Raw genomic sequence first — 17,572 nt, forward strand, 5'->3', positions numbered from 1 at the left:
AGCCTTGTATGCCAGGCATTGTAAAACTTGGCGAACCTGCCTTGGAGTTTTTTTACGTGTGGAAGCCAAGTAACTAACAAGCTCACTCTAGCAAGTTGGGAGTCATGATTGGGGCTAAGTAAGCACATGGCCGGGAACATACACTGTCCTAGGAGGGTTTTGGAAGGCTTCCAAGAGAAATTGATATCTAAGCTGAGATAGGACATGTAAGTGCTAGCCAGGTAAAGGAGATGGGGATCAAGAGGAGGGGAAGGACGTCAGAGGTATCAGGCATACCAATGGACTAAAGCCCAGAAAACAAGAAGAGACAATATTCAGTTTGGCTGGAGCAGAAGAAAAGGAAAAAATGAATCTAGGTGAAATAGCAGAGCAATAAAGAGATGGAGATTCAAAAGATTAGCAAGGCCCAAATTATAAAGGATTTTTGTGTTATAATATCCAGTTTGGGCCTTCCCACAGCTCTGAACAAGAGACTGATATGACATAAGTTATATTTTTTAGAAAGATGCTCACCCTGCAGTGTGGAGAATGGGTTAGAACTGTGTAAGATTAGAAGCAGTGCCACCAGTTAAGGGTTTTTTGCAATAGTTTATGCAGAGGATGCTGGTGATCTGTGCTGAGCCAGCAGCTGTAGGGCTGGAAAGAAGTAAACAGATTCGAAGTTATTAAGAGGGTGAGATTGATTGGATCATAGATTGAGTATGAAAAAAGAGTCCAGGATAATCCCCAGTTTTCTGGCTCAGGCACCAGATGCATGATAATGCCTCTTACTGGGGGTAGGAGTATGAGGAGACAAGGAGCAGCGTGGGGAGAGGAGCGTAAAGGCCGTGTGGCCATTTGGGGTTCCTCAGTCGGCTAGTGGACGTGTAGAACAGGCAGTTGGTCTAGATCTCAGGGCTGTGATCCTGGCTAGAGATACAGATTTGGGAGAACAAGAAGGGATCCTAAAAATAACCTACTCTAACACCTTAATTTTTGCAAACAAGAAACTTATGGTTTAATTCAGAAAGTACTTCGTCCATCTTTGCAGGAGAGAGAGGAAGAACTAGGATGTGCATCCGGGGCTCCTAATGAGTTACCGGCCCCTTCTGTGCAACACGGTCCTGCTTCTGCCAAAGACAAAGCTCTCTTGATAGGGTTAATAATAGTAATGGTAATTCGCCAACTTTTGTTTATTTTCTGCTGTGTAAATACTTGCCAGGCTCTAGCAGTGTCTACGGTCATGACGAGACAGGACTCGCCTTCACCCTCTTGGACTCCTCATAGGGTGAGCAGGAAGGCAGGCATTAAATAATTGTTACAGGAGTGCATAGTCCGTAAAGTCAGTTCTGGGGGCTGTGCCTTGGGGCAACGGGGAGCACTCCTCGCTTAGGGAACTGATGCAAGTTCAATGTGTGTTGGAGAGAGCAATTCGAAGGGTGGTAGAAGACGACCAGGAAGTATGATGCCCTGGGTACTCTGACTGCTAATGAAAACCTTTCCTGGAAAGCTCAGTTAGGTGCTGCTAGTTTGGGGTAACATACCACCTGCTTCTAGAACAGTAGAGATGTGCGCCCTGCCATCCCTCAGCTCTGTCCAACGGACTGCTCCATCTCCAGGAGCCGTGGGAATGGTCTTTGTTGCCACGGAAAACAAACATGTAGAGGAAGGAAATGACAAAATATAATAAAAAAGCTATTAGTTTTCTGTTGTTGCATAACAAATTTCCCCAAAATTTAGCAGCTAAAAACAACGAACTGTTATTTCATGGTTTCTGTGGATCAGGAATCTGGATGTGGCTTAGTCTGGTACCCTGGCTCCAGTCTCCCATGGGGAAGTAGACAAGCTGTCCGCAAGGCTTGCAGTCAGCTTAGGCTTGGACCGGGGCTGGAGATCTGCTTCCAAGTTCATTTACAAGGGACTTGACAGGCCTCAGCTCCTCCCCATGTGGTTTACCCCACAGGTCGCCTTATTACATGACAGCTGGCTTCTCCCAGGGTTAGCAGTCCAAGAGACCACCCCAGTTAGAAGCCACACTTATTTACGACCTAATTATAAAAGTGACATTCTATCACTTCTGCTGTATTCCATTCATTAGAAACCGGATACGGTGGTGTGACCCATAGTTACTGAGAGGGGGATCATACAAGAGCATGAATATCAAGAAATGAGGATCAGTGGGGACCATCTTAGCGGTTGCCTGCCACAGTCTGCCCAGAGAATGGCAGTGTCTCAGAGTGTGGCAGGGGCCCCAAGAGAAGGTAACAATGGGTCTAGTCACATTCTTTTCTGAGCACCTTCCTCTGAGATCGCTGGTAGGACCCAGGTTATATCGTGGTACAGACAGGCCAGTCAATTTTCTATTCCTTGTCTAGTTATCATTTCGTAACTTCAGTTATGCTCTTAAAATGTGATATCTATGTGGCAAGAAGGTGAAAAAAAAGAGAATTACTCTCAATACAGCCTTTCAAAATCTGTCCAGAAACCAGAATTCTCCATCAAGTCCCAGTAATGTGATAGTTATACGAAGAAAAATTAAGAAATTTATACCTCCAAGTTCATATGAGTATACGATTAGATATATATTAAAGGCATGAATGAAGACATTTGTCTTTATTTTACTAAGAATATTTTGTTATTGACTTCACAAAACTCACCTTGATGGAGGCATAAATGCAGTTGAGATGCTTGGGGACTTTGACTTCTCAATTTTCTGCTGTTAAAGTAAAACTTCTCACTGATAAGTAGTTTTCTAAGTAGTCTTTTGTTTTCTTTTTTTTATTGCAGCCTTTTGCTTGATCATGTTCCTACAAAAAGTAGATGTCTTCTTCTTATCTTTATTTACTTAAACTAATACTTTCTAAATATCACTCATGGGATCAAAACTGCAGCTGATTAAAAGGGTATTGTTATTTTTTAACAAGGTCATTATATACATCTGAGACTCTAATTTGGCAAAAAGCACACAAGCATTTGAAAAATGCAGCCACACAAAACAGAAGCAGGTGGAGGGTATATGTATGTATGTATATATATCTATATTAGCATATTATTTGGTAATAAAAATGAATAAAGTACTAATACATGCTACAACATGGATAAACTTTAAAAACATTATGCTAAGTGAAAGAAGCCAGTCACAAAAGACCACATGATTCCACTTACATGAAATATCCAGAATAGGCCACCTCCTAGAGACAGAAAGTAGATGAGTGCTACCCAGAGCTGGGAAGTTGGGGGAAGAGGAATTGGAGATGACAGCTAACAAGTACAGGATTTCATTTTCTAAAATTGATTGGGGTGATGGTTGCACAACAGCAAATATACTAAAGCCGTTGAACTGAATGTATGCTTTCAATGTATGTGAATAATATCTTAGTAAAACTGGTTTTTAAAAAAGCAAATAGGGGTAGCAATTGGTTTGGTGGTATGAAGAAGCAGTTGGGGTACAGCCTTGTGTCTGTAAAATTTAAAGATTACTGGTATAATGGAATTTGATGTAACAATTTTCTATAAACTTTACAGTGAAATGCCTGTCAACATGTTTCTGTGCCTTTTTTTTTTTTTACTTTATTAAAAGTTCATCATTAACTCCTAGTTTTCTAAATCTTCCTTTCTCACATGATTCCATTAATGCAAAGAGAATCTCTCATGTCAATAGTTTTTCGGGAACATTAAGGTGAGGAGGGTCCCATGGAAAGAAAATTTAGCAGTTTGGTTTTCCTTGGGTATTTAGGTTATCACTCTTCTTCCACAGACACTGTTTCTAAGTTTTGAACTTAAATATATGCCTTTATATTTGTTTGAGAAATGACATGTTTCTATTTCAGACTTATAGGAGGATTACATATTTTATATAAGGTCACATAAAATTTGAGAATTTTATTTATCCTTTTTTATCCTGGAGAACCAAAGAATATTTTATATATGATAGCTGATAAAATCAGTGTGCTTGGCATGAACAAGAAAATACAGTAAAATTTAGCCATTTTGATATTACCAAAACTGTTAACAGACTTCTAATGGAAAAACAATGTATAATTGCATTTGAAACTTTGATGCTTGAGTTGCCTCTAGACCTAGATAAGAAAAATTTTAATTAGCATAATTAATTGCATGCTTACAGAAATTCCTTGCATATTTTTAGTTTTAATAAAACATGTTGAAGTGTCAAATTTCAAATCAGACTTCTATGAGGCAACTTAGGGAATGCAAACATTGGTGCTAGTTGGCAAATTATACATAATTTAGAGTCTAAATCCCAGCAGTATTAATGTGTCCTAGTTATGCCTTCAATGTGAATTGAAAACAGCCTAGAGCAAACTCTAGAAAGTGTGGAACTTGAGAGACTAGCTCTAAGTGCTGTGATAGGGTATATCTGCCACCGGAGTGCCTGCTTTCACAAACTCAGAGTCAGTGGACATGGAGCCTCTGGCCTTGAACAGCCCTCAGACAAGTGTATATCGTAACTGAGCCTTTTATGTGAAAGGAGAAAATAAACAATGCTTTTTGAGTTCAAGACAGTCTGGCTAGAGGCAGAGAGCTTAAATACTAAGGTAGGCATAGAGATCGCGATGGTGGTTTGGCGGTGCTCATTAAAATTCCTAATGAATAATTAGAGCTCTGCTTCATTAAGAGCTCAACAAAGCAAACAAGCTGTAAATAGGGCTGCACTTTCTGCTCAAGAAGAACGCCTTCTGTGACATCTACTTGAGAAGAAGAAAAGACTATTCTTTCGAAGGTTTGTACATTGTTGTCCTTCAGAGGCTGCTATGATGGCACGTTAACACGTAGGTGATTAGCTAGTGAAGGATGGTCTTTCAGCCTTGTTTAAACCCTTTAAACCCTCCAAACAGTCCTGAAGGAGGAAAAGTGATTTTCGAGATGCTGCCTAAAATAAATCCAGTGGCTGTTTTTTAAGTCTTTCCATCCTATATTGACATTTAAATCACTTAGCTAACACTCAGCCGAGAGAAGAGTGTTACCACTTTGGATGCCTACTAAGTGCTGGATGCACCTTGTATGTCACTTAATTTAATTTTTAACCATTGATTTATAAGGAACCAGCTTGACAGAAGTCAAGTCACGTAACCTTAGATCACAAGGCAGCTTGACTGCAGCAGGCCCTCCTAACCACAGCCCTGTGCTGCTCCCTCTGAAGACATAGGCTGCCACCTGATGGCACAGGAGACTGTGCCACGTGGAGCAAATGCTAATTATGCCATAATTACAGAAGATACTCTGACCTCAGGTCAGGTCAGATTAATACTAGTTAAGGAAAAGGAAGGATTATTTCCTTTTTAGTCTAACATAGGAACCACATAAAACAGGTATTAAAATTTAGTTCTGATCCATCTTCCAAGCTTATGGCCAAGATACGCCTCAGCATAAACAAGTAGGACGGTTTGAGGAATTCATTTGCTCAAAGAATCACAACATGCAATCACAGACATGAAAGCATTTTTTCTATTATTTTTATTGCGGTAAACTATTATAACATTAATTTGCCATTTTGAGTGTACAGTTCAGTGGTATAAATTACATGTTGTTTAACCATCACCACTATCTATTTCTAAAATTTGTATCACCTCAAACAGTGACTCAGTGAGTATTAAGCGATACCTCCGCATCTTTCCTACCTGAACCCGTGGTAACCTCTGTTTTACTTTCTGTCTATATGAATATGCCCATTCTAGATATTTCATATAAATGGAATCATATATTTAGTGGCTGGCATTTTTCACTTAGCATAATGTCTTCAAGCTTCCTCCATGTCGCAGCATGTATTCCATTCTAAATATTCATTCATCTCTTGATGGCTATTTGGGTCATTTCTACCTTTTGGCTAATGTGAGTAATGTGCTGTGAGCATTGGTGTACATGTATCCACTTGAGTGCTCATATACCTAGAAATATACCTATGTTGTGTATATACCTAGAACTGGAATTGCTGAATCAATATGGTAATTCAATGGTTATCTTTTTGAGGAACTGCCTAACTGTTTTCCGCAGCAGCTGCACCATTTTACATTCCCATGAACAATGCACAAGGGTTCCAGTTTCTTCACATCCTCTCTACCACTTATTTTCTGTTTTTCTGATAATGGGTCTGATAACCGACCCATTGTTTTGAGTCAGTTTCAGCATATAGTGATGCTATGGGCTAGAAATTCCTGGGGGCTCTCACCTGGGCCCATACTACTTGAGTTGAGGCATGCCCCCACAGACATTCACTGACCACAGCCAAAGTTGCGGCCAGACCAGCCCTTGTGGCTTTTATTATAATTGCAAGACCCATCTCAGCAACAGCCATGGGTGAACTTTGAAAAAAATGATTTCTTACTCACAGCTTCTGGAGGGTACACAGCACACCCAAGACCACACAGCAAGGTTTTGGGAGGGGCAGAGAAGAAACGAACCTGGGGTTCTGCCTTTATGAGGGTTGAGGGTGGAGTGCCTTAGGTTTCACAGGTTCACTGTTTATTGGTGAATTAAAACATAAGAATGGGAATTAAAGCTCAGTAAGGGAAAAGCAAGTGATCAAAGGATCAGTTATCCAGGCCCGGGATAGATTCTGGGATGTTGGACATCGTCAGATATTTTTTATGTGTTATTTTAGGCGATTGTGTGGGAGTTTTCTCCATTCTATTAATGTAGTTTATTATACTGATTTCTTATGTCAAACGACCCTTGAGTTCCCGGGATAAATCCAGTTTAGTAGTATCATATGATCATTTTAATATGCTGAATTTGGTTTGCTAGTATTTTGTTGAGCATTTTTGCATCTATGTTCATAAAGGATATTGGTCGACAGTTTTCTTCTTCGGTAGTGTCTTTGTTTGGCTTTGGCATCAGGGTAGTACTGGCCTCCTAGGATGTTAGGAAGCGTTTCTTCCTCTTCAGTTTTTGGGAAGAGTTTGAAAATAGTTTGTGTTAATTCTTTAAATGTTTGATAGAATTCACCAGTGAAGCCATCCTTTCTGCTAATATCTGCCTTTTACTTGAAGAGTTTAAGAAAGGAATTCTGCCATTTGGCTATTTTTCTGTATGCCTTACGTATTTTTGTTTCTCAATTACTGCCTGTTTTTTCCTTATATTAAGATGATTTTTTTTAGTAGTATGCCGTTTTGATTCTTTTGTTTTCTGTATATTTATAAGTTATTTTCTTAGTGATTTTCTCGGAGATTGCCATTCACATCTTAATTTGAATAATACCAATACTTACTTTCAATAGTATACTGGCACTCAGGTCACATGCATCTGTCTCTCCCCCTTTTTATTGTTATTGTCACAGATTACAACTTCATATATTATGTGCCTATTAATATAGAGTGACAGTTGTTTTATGTATTTACCTTCTAAATCATATAGGAAAAAAGCAGGAATTACAAACCAAAAAAATTCAATAATGCTGGCTTTTATGTTTACCTGTGTTGTTCTTTTTACTAGTGTTCTTTATTTCTTAATGTAGTTTTAAGTTGCTGTCTAGTGTCCTCTCATCTTATTCTGAAGGATTCCCTCCAGCATTTATCGTAGGGCCCGTTTGCAAGTAAGTAGCAAACTCCCTTAGCTTTTGTTCATCTGAGAATTTCTTAATTTCGCCTTCATTTTTGAAGGATAGTTTTGTTGGATACAGAATCTTTGGTTTTAACTATCTTTTTCTTTCATTACTTTGACTATGTCATCCCACTGCCTTCTGACTTCAATGGTTTCCAAAGAGAAATGAGTTGTCTATCTTATTGAGATTCTCTTCATGATGCTTCTCTCTTTCTGCTTTCAAAATTCTTTGTCTTTGGGTTTTGATCACTTGACTGTAATGTGTCCAAATGTGGCTCCCTTTGAGTTTATTATGCTTGGAGTTTGTTGAGCTTCTTAGATGTGGAGGTCATGTTTTTCCTCAACTTTGGTTAGTCGTCAGCCATTATTTCTTCAAGTAGACTTTCTGCCCTTTTAACTCTTTCTTCTCTTTCTGGAACTCTCATGTGTATCATGTAACAGAGTTCTGACAAAATTGATTTTGGTAGTCTGGTTGGGTTTTTTGTTTGTTTGTTTGTTTGTTTCTGTGGAAGGACAGGAGTTTGGAACTTCCTGGTCCATGATTTTGCTTTTTTCACTCAAGGCTTTTTAATTTTACAGTTTTTCAATCTCAGGAGCTATGCCCAAGGCATGAAATTAAATTGAAGAGCTCTGAAAAGTATCGTTTCATATTTTGTATGATAACATCTTTTAGATAAGGTGCTTTTGATTTAGAAGCACCAAATTTCTGTGAAGTGATATTATCTCTGTTTTAGAGATGGAGAATAAAAAAGCATAAATATTGAAGCCATGTAAGGATACAGCAGTTGAAATAAAGTTAAAATCCTATAGAGCTCCAGGAAAACAGTTTGGTGGTTCCTCAAAAAGTAAAATAAGCCAGATGCAAAAGAGATAAATACTGTGTGGTTTCATTTATATGAGGTACTTAGAATAGGTAAATTCATAGAGGCAGAAAGTAGAATAGAGGATTCCAGGGGCTGGAGAGGGAAGGGTTTGGGGAGTTAGTCTGGTGGGTACAGAGTTTCTATTTGGGGTGATGAAAAAGTTCTGGAAATGGATACTGGTGATCCTTGCATTGTGAATATAATTAATGTCATGAATTAAACACTTCAAAATGGTTAAAATGGTAAGTTTGTGTTTTTTTTAAATCATCAAAAAAATTTGATAGAGCTCTAAGCTCACTGTTAGGGATACACAAGCTAATTCAATTGCAGCTTACTGAGTTTTAAAACAAAACTTCCGGAGCATTTATTAAGTACTTTACTATATGCCAGCCACCATGATACATGCTTTATATGGAATGTTTCACTTCCTCTTCTCCATAGACTTATTAAGTACTACAATTAGCCTCAATTTATAGATGAGGAATCTGAAGCACAGAGAGAGAATAATTACCTTGCCCAGTATCCTATTTCTAGTAAGTGACACTCTCAGGATTTCATCCTAGGCAGTCTGACTTCAGACTAAGTCTATTTGTTGCACCATGCATCTCACATTTTCTGAATTTAAAGTGCATTTGAAAGAGTTATGTTTCATGTTTGACTTAGCATAATTTGACAAAGAACCATGATCACACATGCCTCTCCTCGGAGTGTGCTGACAGCCAGGCTTCTTCAGAACAGTTCCTGCCCGCCATTCTCAGCAAGACAAAACGTGATCAGAGAAAACGTGATCAGAGAAAGGGTGGATGGTTCACCCTGAAGGGAAGTGGTGGAGTTTGGTTGGTTTCAGCCGTTGTTTCTGAATTCCGATTATGACTCTCCCTCCCAGTCTTTATTTGCTGTAGCCTCAGTGTGATAAAAGGGAACTTCAATGCATGGATCAAAGAAAGCATTTTTATCAAAGCAGTGCATGTACTTTTGTTTCCTAATACCTTTCTTCCAAAAACTCAGTGTTCTTAATTGAAAGAAGAGAGTGAATTGTGGATAAATACAAGTGCCTCCTACTTTATTTCTTATCTAAACGTAATTTCTTAAGAGAGTCCATATGAAAATAGGCAATATCACCATTAAGCAAATGGAGAAATTAAAGATTAAAGAGATTGGCATACCCAGAGTCACAGAATTAGAAAGCAGTTGATTTAGGGTTCAAACCCAGGCAGACTGACTTCAAGCCCAGGCTCTCATTTAGTCTCTGATGAATTTCAGCTGCATCATCTATGATTTCTAATACTCACTTTATAATGTTGTCAGAGTCCAGTGACATAGTGGATATGGGTTTGTAGTATACTCCATGATACATACTAATATCCAATCAACTTTTCTTCCCAGGAAGTGTTTGAATGCCCATTCCCACGTCAGGTCCTGTGCCCCATGCTGAGGTCACAATGGTGAATCACACACCTCCCCTGTAAAAGCCGACAGCCCAGGCAGAGGAAATAGCATGAACACAGGCAGATTGTCTTCTAAAGCCACACAAACCTGCATGTGAGAATGCATTCTTATACTCTGAGTAACAGTATACAGCATTTGAAAAGCATTAGGCCTTTAAATGACCTTTCTCTCATCCCCAAACGTCCCTGTCAGCTTAGCTCACATCATCACTATCATCATTTTATCATAAGTGTAATCACTGCTGCTATCTTTACCCAGGCCTTGGTATCTTCTATGTAACATCTTTCCAATCCCCAGTTTGTCCGTGATAATATTTCATTTTTTCATTAATTACTAAAGCTGTGAGATTGCCTTTAAATTATCTAGTCACATCATTCTCCATCATGCAGAGAAACAATTATATCCATTTGTTATAGTCGCAAATGGCAGATCAATGCTAGATTATTAAGGGAGAATAATATTAATGACAGGGAACATTCTTAATGTTTTAAGGTGAAGAAGGATGCTACTGTATTCGCCCACAAAATGTCTCTTGACCACCACCAGAGACAAATTCTAAGATGAATAAAACAAGTAAGTGTCAAAATCAGTAATCATGTGACACAGAATTTTTTTATGCCTGTCTAGATGTATAGATTCATATCTGGCAAAAAAGAGCATTTCTACTGATTGAGACTTTGTAGCAAAGGTGAAATTATATGTGGCAGTATATGTCCTGATTTGGCCTTTCTCCTTACCTATAAACATATAGTTTCTTTACCCAGAAACTTTTTATATGATAGAAGGAATTTTAGTACTAATTAATGACATATAATTAGGCTTATTTTTCAAGTAAAACTTTTGTGAGACTCACATATCATCAAAAGTAATGACATAAAAATTATTTTGAAATTCACATGGAAAAATACTGAAACTTTCATGTTATATCACAAATGCTTTATTAACATTATTTAAAATGTTTTACAACGTTATAAAGTGAAAGTATCAATTCACAGCATGCTAGTCTTTCTAAGTACTCATGGTTATGCCAGCATTTACTTTCTTAATTATGGTCTTTATTAAAAATAAGTTTATGTTCAAACGTAACAATATTGATGAATAAAGAAGCTATTTAATACTCCAAAGTAGTTCTTATAATTCCTGTTATTCACCATGACATTAGGATTATAGACTTTATTTATACTTTCCTCTGAATGTTTTCCTTCAAACTGAAATAAAAAATGGACTGTCTCAGAAGTGCTTTATCATTCCTGTGACCTTTTTCATTCAAGTTGCAGTAAAACCCTTTTTTCAGGATAAAGTTTGGGAGCACACCGCCTTCTACATGCACGCTCTCGTTTAATTGTCACAGTAATCTTATCAGATGGATAGTAGAGCACCCATGATACAAATGAGAAAACGAGGAGATGAAGAGATTAAGTAACGTGCTACAGGTACAGCTAACAAGTAGTGGAAGCAGGATGGGAACTTAGGGCCACCCCGATTTCTGTGTCATTCTTCTTCCAACTCTTTGGGAATAGGTTATTTTCTTATGTGAGCTCTCAATCCTATTAATGTGAAATTAATATTGCCACATTTTAAGTCGTTTAAAAATCCATGTAGCTAGAATATGGCTAAATATTGTTTTCCTATTGAATTTGATATGTGCCTAAGGTGAAATATATCTTTATCAATAACGAGTATAACAATTTATATGTTCATCCTAAATCATGATAAAAATTTTTGTAATAAAGTTGCATATATTTAAGGTGTAGAACATGGTGATTTGATATACTTACACGTAGTAAAATGATTACTACAGTCAAGCTAATTAACATACATCTCATCAGGTGATGAGTACACCTGAAATTTACTCCCTTAGACTATTTCTGTCAGTACGATATTACTGAGTATAGTCATTATGCCCGTACATTAGATCGTTAGACTTATTCCTTCTATACAACTGCAACCTTGTACGCTTTGACCAACATCTCCTCACTTCTCCCCCGTTCCCCCCAACTCCTGGTGACCACCATTATACTTTGATTCTATACATATGCTTTGATTTCTTTATCTTTTGTATATCAAAAGATATTCTTCTATAAGTTTGACTTTTTTTAAGATTGCACATATGAGATCATACGGTATTTGCTTTTCTCTGTCTAGATTATTTCACTTAGCTTAATGTCCTCCAGGTTCATCCAAGGTGTTGCAAAAGGCAGATATTCCTTCTGTCTCGTGGCTGAATAATATTTCTTTGTATATATTCGTATACCACATTTCCTTTATCCATTCATCCATCAACGACCATTTAGGTTGTTTCCATTTATTAGCTCTTGTAAATAATGCTGTAGTGAACATGGGATGTATATATCTTTTCAAGTTAGAGTTTTCATTTTCTTCAGGTAAATACCCAGAAGTGGGATTGCTGGATCATATGGTAGTTCTATTTTTAAGTTTTTGAGGACTCTACATACTGTGTCCCATAAGGGCTGTACCAATTTACATTCCTACCAACAGTGTACAAGTTTCTCTTTTCTCTACATCTTCACTGACATTTGTCTCTTGTCTTTTTGATGATAGCTATTCTAACAGGTGTGAAGTGCTCTCATTGTGGTTTTGATTTACATTTACTTGATGATTAGTGATATTGAGCACCTTTTCATGTCCCTGTTGGCTGTTTGTATGTCTACTTTTGAGAAATGTCTATTCAGGTCCTTTGCCTAATTTTTATTTGCATTATTTGTTTTCTTGCCATTGAATTCTTTGAATTCCTGTTACATTTCGGATATTTGCACCTTATCGGATGTACCGGATTCAAATATTTTCTCCCATTCCATAGGCTAGGCTTAACATAGTCTGTATTAGATTAAGTACTTTGGGCATAGTTGCATGGCTGGGAAAGAGGGAAATAAAAACAGTGTTTTTCTTAATTTCTTGATAGTTCTCTATAGAAAGCTTCTAACTACCATTATGGTTTAAAAATTAGAAAGTAGAAGAATCATTTATGTTTTCACAAATACTGTCCCTGCAAAACGGCAGGCCATCACTGGACTTCCAGAAGCCAAGGGACATAAAACCTAAGGAATGACTATCGATGGTTTAAAAAATAATAATAAGGAAAAAAAGCACAGTACTTAGAATTTTTGTGCCGAAGATACTGCTGTGTATAACTGGGATGCCATGTTAGACAGATTAATCCCCGTGCTGCAGACCTTACACCAATTATTATAAGGCAACCCAGTATAATATAAGGCCATATGGAGGATTCAGAGGAAAATAAGTTGACTTTAGGCCCATGTTATAGGGAAAAACATGGATTTCGTTAGGGTAGAACATAAATAGGCATAGATGAGAGGAAAATATTCCGTCTATAGAATCTGTAATTGCTCAGGAAGGCAGAGTATTTATTAAATGAAGAATTGACCAGTCTGGCCAGAGCAGTGGGTTTATTTAGAAAGCGGTAGAAGACGGGGTCTGGACACATTCTAGAGTGCTGGGGAAGGCATCCTCAGTCATGGTGCACACACGCTAAATTACTGAAAAAGGGCCTTTCTGAGGCAGACTAGCTGAAGGTATGTACAGACGCGACAGTCTATTCAATTTGAATATAATAATTAGACCTGATACTGAGATTTCAGTGAAGGATGAAGTTACAATGTATAATGTTTAAATTTTTTAAATTTTGTGCATTATTTCAGAGTTGTGGGCCAAGCAGTTACTCACTGATGTTTTTCATTTGTTTGTTTGTTTTTGTTTGTTTAGAAGTTTGTGTTACTTGTTTTTATTAGGAAAAAGGTTTCGGTAAGCTCTGCATGTGAATTCCTACTGCTCTTCTGGGATCCAGAAGTAGTTCTAAAGTTATCAGACCAGAGTTCAAAAGGAGGAACCCTTAACTGCTTTAGCCATTTCATATGATAAACACATTTATCTTCCTGTTCAGTTCTGCTTTATTTGGGAAAGCTAGGACCTCAAATTATGGCTAATCCATTTTCCCTTTAGGAGAGTCAAGTTTTGGGTCAGATTTTAACTTTCATACTGTTCTTTAGACCTCTCTCTTGTTGTTTTGTTTTGTTTTGTTTTTAGCATTTTTATTTTATTATTAGTTTCAAGTAATCTCTTTTAACTAATATTCTTAATTATAATTCTGCAAGAAAATGGTTTATATGTGTGCTAATAGAATCATTCAGCTATGATTATAATCTTAATCAGGACAATAACGTGGTTTCTGGTGGGTTTTTTTCACATAACTAGTTTTATTTAAAAATTTTATGGTTAACAGGCATTATTGTTTTAAGGTATTCCACATAGTCATTTTTATTCTAACACAGGCATTTTGTTTACTTCTTAAACTTCTTTCTTCAGGAGATTCTAAATCTTTAATGCAAGAAAACGTACTGAGTGCAGCCACACGTGCTGTTGGTGATGAGGAGTCTGCTGAAGTGAATGCTAATGATCAGCCGGAAGCCCCAGCGCTAGCTCTGCAGTCTCTGTTCTCACTCATACGAGGTGAAGTTGAGCAGCTGGACTCAAGAGCCCTTCCTCTTTGCCTTCATCAGGTACTACACTAAACCCTTCACTTCCAGCCTCGCCAAAATTCTGGGACCAATGTTTGGAATAACCTGAAATCCAGTTCTCTTTTATTGATTCTATCCCATCTGTCATTGGTGAGCCCAGGAGTGAGTGACCTTGGATCAGTGGCTGGTGGGAAATGTGCATATTACTGACTATAGTTCAAACAATTGCGAACTTCTTGTATATAGTGAATAAACTGTGTGCAGATAAGAGTCAGTGTTGCAAGTGCTTAGTAAGCACCAATAAGGTATCAAAACAGCACTAGACACTGGGGAAACAAAAATTACTCAACAGGGTATGCTCTTAAGAGAGCCACTGTGGAATAGTGAGAAACAGTTATGTAGATAAATAATTGTAGAATTCTCTATTAAGTGTAGCAGTAGACATGTTTAATGTTCAGCAAAGCACAAAATGCTTGATTATTTTTGTCCTGTAGGCATTAATTAAGTCCAAAGCAGATGACTCTTGAGCCGAGATTTTGTAGATGTGTAAGCACTCACTAGATGAATCAAGTGAGCTTGTACAGGAAGAGAGACCAGCCTGTGCAGAGGCATGGCTGCGATGTTGTTGAAGATTAAAATGGAAATGAGATTGGAGAGCTGGTGACTTTAAGGCCTTCCTTTTAGGGGCTGAGAATTTTTAATTATGGGAATGCAAAATCAAATTTTAATTTTAGAAAAATAACTCTTAAGACGGGGAGGGCAAGTTAGAGGATGGAGAGACTGAGTGGCCTTTAGGACAGGGATGGGGAAGCTTTTTTACACAAGAGCTAATTCAGAAAAAATTGAGATATTTATGAGCTGCATTGTATTTTTCCTTAAAATTAAAATAACTAGAATATGGGAATGGAAGAAAGCTTTGCTTTCTATTTCATTTACTTATGTTTCATTTTAACTTTTGCAATGAGTAGTGAGTACTTTTAAAAATTAAATAACTTCTGTCTCAAGGCAGGAAAATGTATATTCTTATAAATTTATAGGACTTTCTTTGTGAACTTGAAGAAGGCCTTTGAGAATATGAGTACTGCTTTTTGATCTCTAAAATGTTTCTAACTTGCCATAGTTGAGAAGCACCAACACCAAGGCAGCTTTCTAACCTTTCAGCCTTCCTCGTATTTGTACACTGAGTCGGCTTTTAAAGGATATTCACACTTAGTTATTTCATCCTCCAAATAACCTAGGGAGCGTAGTGGTGGTTTGGAGTCGTACATGTGAGACATGCATGGAAAACTATGCCAAAAAAAAAAGAAAGAAAGAAAGAAAAAAGTAACTCCAGCGAAAACAGAAAGTTTTCAGGAAAGGAAAAATACTAAAATTTTGGCTCATAATAAGGTAAACATTAAATATTAATCTACCCATTACTACAGAATAACAATATGGGATAGGTGAGTTTATAGGATTGGGAGAGGGGAGAATCAAAGAATTCAATCCTCATCTTCTACTGAAACTGAAAAACTAAGAAATAGCAAATACAAGCATAATGTTTAGAGACAGAAGTTTAAAAAATAAAAAACAGGTAAAAAAAAAATCTAAGTGCTTGCCCCTGAAGAAAGGTATAGGACAAGAGGAACAGAGGCTTTCTTAACACATCTTAAAGAATTAGTTGACTCCTTAAACCATCTATTTTTGTAATTTTGATAAAAATAAGAACTAAAAATAGACATTTATAATTCAAGCATAAGGTGAAAAAGGCATCCAGGTTAATGGTGACGATGGAGAGGGATGACTTCTACTCTGTATCTTGAACTTCTGGTTCAGACTCAAAAGCCATTTTAAGCACTTACTGCTATGTCCTGGGCACTATGCTGTATATACATTCTCACCTGATCCTTATGGCATTTATCTCATAGAGTTGCAGGTATTATTGCCCCTATTTTATAGATAAGGAAGCTGAGGCTTGAGTCATGAAATGACACATCCGAGGTCACACAGTTGGTAATGGCAGAGCTTGGACAAGAATACAGTTTCAGGTAATTCACCTCCAAGCCCCACCTTCTTTCTGCTCTACCAGGCTACCTCCCAGATTTAGACACATGGGAGACATCGAAGAAAATCACATCTTCTTTTGCCCTGCGAGACTTACCAGAGTTAGGTTTTTATGGGGAAAATATCCTGCATATTTATTTTTCAAGCTGTCTTCTCACTGGAAATGCCTTTTACTTCTGAGGCATTGGGTTTTATGATCCTGTACTCATGGTCGCATTTATGATATTGGAACCGCCACCTGAATTCTAATTGAAATTTATATTTCTGTAGTGCCAGAAAATCTGGTTCCAAATAGTTCTGGACCTCATCAATACTTCTTTAATGAGAGTTATTTATAAATAAATATGTCTTTTGATACACAAACACAAAAAGACAAGGAGACAAGCTTTGAAGAGCCAGACATTAATCTTGATGGGCAACCTAAAACTTTATCTCCTGTCATGGATGGTGGGAAATCTACGCCACGCCATAGATTTTTCACTGGAAGTTTGTGGGTGAAATGCCGTCACTGATTTCTGTTAGATGTCATGGAGCCTGCTGCTGGTGTACGAGCTCATGAGAGCCATATTCAGCGACGTTCGTCATGTTGGTAGCTTGAAATCGGACACAATGGCAGTATTGACAACACAAAAGAGAGCAAACACCACTAAAAAAATGTTAACCTTTGTACAGAAAAGCTGTCTTTCTCTAACACTCTAGAGCCAATTGGTAAACATTCATCAGCACACCACTGGTTACAGTATACGGAATTCTCATTTCGTAGGTAAAAAAAAAAAAAATTTGTTGCATATTGACACTTTGATTTGGTTCAAACTAGTACTGTAATAACAGTATTAGAACAATGAGCTGATAAAATACAAGCAGACTCTTGAAAATCAATTCATCCTTCATAAAGTCCTCAGAGTAGAAAATATGGAATCAAACTTTAGGTTAAACTAAAAATTTACAAAAACGTATCCAGTCATCTATATGGTTCATGAAAATGTATTATGTCTATGGAATAAATTTTAAGCTAGGCATATATTTTCCTTTAAAAGTATGTTCTTTCCTCTGTGGGATTTGGAAAAGCCATTCCTTTTTATTGCTGGTTTATACGTTTGACAAATAGCTTATTGCTCTTTGCACTGGCAGCTACCTGGAAAAGGGAGATCTATAAGTGGAACACCTTTTTTTTTTTTTTTTTTT

General features: G+C 37.3%; 1 protein-coding gene across 4 annotated transcripts in view; it reads left to right on the plus strand.

The window, feature by feature from the left end:
* CNST (consortin, connexin sorting protein) overlaps positions 1–17,572 on the plus strand; it is an 87,677-nt gene that overhangs the window by 41,175 nt on the left and 28,930 nt on the right. For 3 of the 4 annotated variants that reach the window (XM_039883255.1, XM_039883256.1, XM_039883257.1), the window contains exon 3: positions 14,182–14,386. In XM_039883255.1, the coding sequence (XP_039739189.1) occupies positions 14,182–14,386 (205 nt within the window). The remainder of the gene's footprint in view (positions 1–14,181; positions 14,387–17,572) is intronic. The other variant, XM_039883258.1, reaches the window with a different exon arrangement.

Source organism: Pteropus medius, unplaced genomic scaffold (assembly GCF_902729225.1).
Source record: "Pteropus medius unplaced genomic scaffold, Ma_sr-lr_union100, whole genome shotgun sequence".
Taxonomy (NCBI): Eukaryota; Metazoa; Chordata; class Mammalia; order Chiroptera; family Pteropodidae; genus Pteropus; species Pteropus medius.